The sequence below is a fragment of the Oncorhynchus mykiss genome, chromosome 17 (assembly GCF_057628025.1).
Source record: "Oncorhynchus mykiss isolate SJ-2025 chromosome 17, ASM5762802v1, whole genome shotgun sequence".
NCBI lineage: Eukaryota > Metazoa > Chordata > Actinopteri > Salmoniformes > Salmonidae > Oncorhynchus > Oncorhynchus mykiss.
In genome coordinates this window covers 70,207,501-70,212,500 of record NC_143038.1, presented here as the reverse complement: position 1 = coordinate 70,212,500, position 5,000 = coordinate 70,207,501, and the positions used below count along the sequence as shown (strand labels likewise).

At 47.2% G+C, this 5,000-nt stretch overlaps 1 protein-coding gene across 2 annotated transcripts in view; it reads right to left on the bottom strand.

The window, feature by feature from the left end:
• LOC118940507 (kinesin heavy chain) overlaps positions 1–5,000 on the bottom strand; it is a 173,794-nt gene that overhangs the window by 7,966 nt on the left and 160,828 nt on the right. For both annotated transcript variants that reach the window (XM_090204319.1, XM_090204318.1), the window contains one exon: positions 2,106–2,210. In XM_090204319.1, coding sequence (XP_090060445.1) covers positions 2,106–2,210 — 105 coding nt within the window. The remainder of the gene's footprint in view (positions 1–2,105; positions 2,211–5,000) is intronic.

The window sequence follows — 5,000 nt, the reverse complement described above, 5'->3', positions numbered from 1 at the left end:
CCAGCAGTAGGTAACATAACATTGTATTGCAGTAGTAGCAGGTAACATAACATTGTATCACAGTAGTAGTACCAGTAGTAGGTAACATAACATTGTATTGCAGTAGTAGCAGGTAACATAACATTGTATCGCAGTAGTAGTACCAGCAGTAGGTAACATAACATTGTATTGCAGTAGTAGTACCAGCAGTAGATAACATAACATTGTATTGCAGTAGTAGTACCAGCAGTAGGTAACATAACATTGTATTGCAGTAGTAGTACCAGCAGTAGGTATCATAACATTGTATTGCAGTAGTAGTACCAGTAGTAGGTAACATAACATTGTCTTGCAGTAGTAGTACCAGTAGTAGGTAAGATAACATTGTCTTGCAGTAGTAGTACCAGTAGTAGGTAATATAACATTGTATTGCAGTAGTAGTACCAGTAGTAGGTAACATAACATTGTATCGCAGTAGCAGTACCAGTAGTAGGTAACATAACATTGTATTGCAGTAGTAGTACCAGCAGTAGGTAACATAACATTGTATTACAGTAGTAGTACCAGTAGTAGGTAACATTGTATTGCAGTAGTAGTACCAGTAGTAGGTAACATAACATTGTATTGCAGTAGTAGTACCAGCAGTAGGTAACATAACATTGTATTGCAGTAGTAGTACCAGCAGTAGGTAACATAACATTGTATTGCAGTAGTAGTACCAGCAGTAGGTAACATAACATTGTATTGCAGTAGTAGTACCAGCAGTAGGTAACATAACATTGTATTGCAGTAGTAGTACCAGTAGTAGGTAACATAGCATTGTATTGCAGTAGTAGTACCAGTAGTAGGTAACATAACATTGTATTGCAGTAGTAGTACCAGCAGTAGGTAACATAACATTGTATTGCAGTAGTAGTACCAGCAGTAGGTAACATAACATTGTATTGCAGTAGTACTACCAGCAGTAGGTAACATAACATTGTATTGCAGTAGTAGTACCAGCAGTAGGTAACATAACATTGTATTGCAGTAGTAGTACCAGCAGTAGGTAACATAACATTGTATTGCAGTAGTAGTACCAGCAGTAGGTAACATAACATTGTATTGCAGTAGTAGTACCAGCAGTAGGTAACATAACATTGTATTGCAGTAGTAGTACCAGCAGTAGGTAACATAACATTGTATTGCAGTAGTAGTACCAGCAGTAGGTATCATAACATTGTATCGCAGTAGTAGTAGGTAACATAACATTGTATTGCAGTAGTAGTACCAGCAGTAGATAACATAACATTGTATTGCAGTAGTAGTACCAGCAGTAGGTAACATAACATTGTATTGCAGTAGTAGTACCAGTAGTAGGTAACATTGTATTGCAGTAGTAGTACCAGTAGTAGGTAACATAACATTGTATTGCAGTAGTAGTACCAGCAGTAGGTAACATAACATTGTATTGCAGTAGTAGTACCAGCAGTAGGTATCATAACATTGTATCGCAGTAGTAGTAGGTAACATAACATTGTATTGCAGTAGTAGTACCAGCAGTAGATAACATAACATTGTATTGCAGTAGTAGTACCAGTAGTAGGTAACATAACATTGTATTGCAGTAGTAGTACCAGTAGTAGGTAACATAACATTGTATTGCAGTAGTAGTACCAGTAGTAGGTAACATTGTATTGCAGTAGTAGTACCAGCAGTAGATAACATAACATTTCCTGCTGCTTTGTTTTCCAGGGGACTTGTATCTGCAATACAGGGTGATTGATGTAGCTGGCTCGTAGCCAGATGACTAATGACTAACAGCACAGCCAGAACTGATACCGTTTGCTTGGTCCATTTGATCCTTCTCCTACTCATTGTGCTCTGGTGCCTCAGCAGTAAGTCAAACTGCAGGTGTGTATGGAATAGAAAAAGCATTTGCTTCAGTAGGGTATGGAGAGGAGTAAAAACCCATTTTAGCATCTCAGAGTAGGAGTGCTGATTTAGGATCGGGTCCCCACCACTGACCATTATTCTTTATGATCAGATTTGTTATTATATCAACACTCCTCCTCCGAGGCTTTTGGTTAGTATGGGCCCAGAGCTCGTCTGCTCTACACAACACAACGAACCATTCAACCGCCCACCTGTTTGTGAACCTTTGTAAGCTGGTCCAGGTTGTTCTCAAGGAAGGAAATCTTCTGCTTTTGGTGGCTAGATCCCCCGCTTTCATTGCGCTCCATCTCTGAATGCTGTGGATGGGGGAGAGATGAGGTGGAGGGAGAGAGAGAGAGAGAGAGAGATGTGGTTAAGATCACAGTATATGTTATGGACTACTGAATAGTTGACATGATCATCTTCCTCCATCATTCATCCTCTCCCTCCCTCGTTCATCATCCTCTCCCTCCCTCCTTAATTCCTCCTCTCCATCATTCATCCTCTCCCTACCTCCATCATTCTCTCCCTCCCTCCTTCATTCCTATCCCTCCCTCGTTCATCATCCTCTCCCTCCCTCCTTCATCATCCTCTCCCTCCCTCCTTCATTCCTCCTCTCCCTCCATCATCCTCGCCCTCCCTCCTTCATCATCCTCTCCCTCCCTCCATCATTCCTCCTCTCCCTCCCTCCATCATTCCTCCTCTCTCTCCATCATCCTCTCACTCCATCATCATCTCCCTCCCTCCTTCATTCCTCCTCTCCCTCCTCCATCATCCTCTCCCTCCCTCCATCATCCTCTCCCTCCCTCCTTCATTCCTCCTCTCCCTCCATCATCCTCTCCCTCCATCATCCTCTCCCTCCCTCCTTCATCATCCTCTCCCTCCCTCCATCATTCCTCCTCTCCCTCCATCATCCTCTCCCTCCCTCCTTCATCATCCTCTCCCTCCATCATCCTCTCCCTCCCGCCATCATTCCTCCTCTCCCTCCATCATTCTCTCCCTCCCTCGCTCCTTCATCATCCTCTCCCTTCTTCATCCTCTCCCTCCATCATCCTCTCCCTCCCTCCTCCATCATCCTCTCCCTCCCTCCTTCATTCCTCCTCTTCCTCCATCATCCTCTCCCTCCATCATCCTCTCCCTCCCTCCCTCATTCCTCATCCTCTCCCTCCCTCCATCATTCCTCCTCTCCCTCCATCATCCTCTTCCCCCCCCTTCATCATCCTCTCCCTCCCTCCATCATTCCTCCTCTCCCTCCATCATCCTCTCCCTCCCTCCTTCATCATCCTCTCCCTCCTCCATTCCTCTCCCTCCCTCCTTCATTCCTCCTCCCCCTCCATCATCCTCTCCCCCATCATCCTCTCCCTCCCTCCCCCCTTCCTCATCTTCTCCCTCCCTCCATCATTCCTCCTCTCCCTCCCTCCATCATTCCTCCTCTCCCTCCATCATCCCCTCCCTCCCACCTTCATCATCCTCTCCCTCCATCATCCTCTCCCTCCCTCCATCATTCCTCCTCTCCCTCCATCATCCTCTCCCTCCTTCCTTCATCATCCTCTCCCTCCATCATCATCTCCCTCCCGCCATCATTCCTCCTCTCCCTACATCATCCTCTCCCTCCCTCCATCATTCCTCCTCTCCCTCCATCATCCTCTCCCTCCCTCCTTCATCCTCCTCTCCCTCCCTCCATCATTCCTCTTCTCCCTCCATCATTCCTCCTCTCCCTCCATCATCCTCTCCCTCCCTCCCTTCATCATCCTTTCACTCCCTCCGTCATTCCTCCTCTCCCTCCTCCATCATCCTCTCCGTCCCTCCATCATCCTCTCCCTCCCTCCTTCATTCCTCCTCTTCCTCCATCATCCTCTTCCTTCATCATCCTCTCCCTCCCCCCTTCATTCCTCCTCTCCCTACCTCCTTCATTCCTCCTCTCCCTCCCTCCTTCATCATCCTCTCCCTCCATCCATCATCCTCTCCCTCCCTCCTTCATTCCTCCTCTCCCTCCCTCCTTCATCATCCTCTCCCTCCCTCCATCATCCTCTCCCTCCCTCATTCATCTTCCTCTCCCTCCCTCTTCCATCATCCTCTCCCTCCCTCATTCATCATCCTCTCCCTCTCTCCTACATCATCCTCTCCCTCCCTCCTTCATCATCCTCTCCCCCCCTCCATCATCCTCTCCCTCCCTCCATCATCCTCTCCCTCCCTCCTCCATCATCCTCTCCCTCCCTCCTCCATCGCCCTCTCCCTCCCTCCTCCATCATCCTCTCCCTCCCTCCTCCATCATCCTCTCCCTCCCTCCATCATCCTCTCCCTCCCTCCTCCATCATCCTCTCCCTCCCTCCATCATCCTCTCCCTGCCTCCATCATGACACACAGCTGTACATTTCAATGAAACATGGTGAAGCCCCAAAATTGCCCTCACTAGAAGCCTGTGTTTCAGACATAAGGAAGTGGATGGTTGCAAACTTTCTACTTTTAAACTCGGACAAAACAGAGATCTAGGTCCCAAGAAACAAAGAGATCTTCTGTTGAATCTGACAATCAATCTTAATGGTTGTACAGTCGTCTCAAATAAAACTGTGAAGGACCTCGGCGTTACTCTTTCTCTCTCTCGGAGGACCTGAGCCCTAGGACCATGCCTCAGGACTACCTGACATGATGACTCCTTGCTGTCCCCAGTCCACCTGGCCGTGCTGCTGCTCCAGTTTCAACTGTTCTGCCTGTGATTATTATTATTTGACCATGCTGGTCATTTATGAACATTTGAACATCTTGGCCATGTTCTGTTATAATCTCCACCGGCACAGCCAGAAGAGGACTGGCCACCCCACATAGCCTGGTTCCTCTCTAGGTTTCTTCCTAGGTTTCGGCCTTTCTAGGGAGTTTTTCCTAGCCACCGTGCTTCTACACCTGCATTGCTTGCTGTTTGGGGTTTTAGGCTGGGTTTCTGTACAGCACTTTGAGATATCAGCTGATGTACGAAGGGCTATATAAATACATTTGATTTGATTTGATTTTTGATGATCCTTTCCCTCCCTCCTCCATCATCCTCTCCCTTCCTCCTCCATCACCCTCTCCCTCCCTCCTCCATCATCCTCTCCCTCCCTCCTTCATCA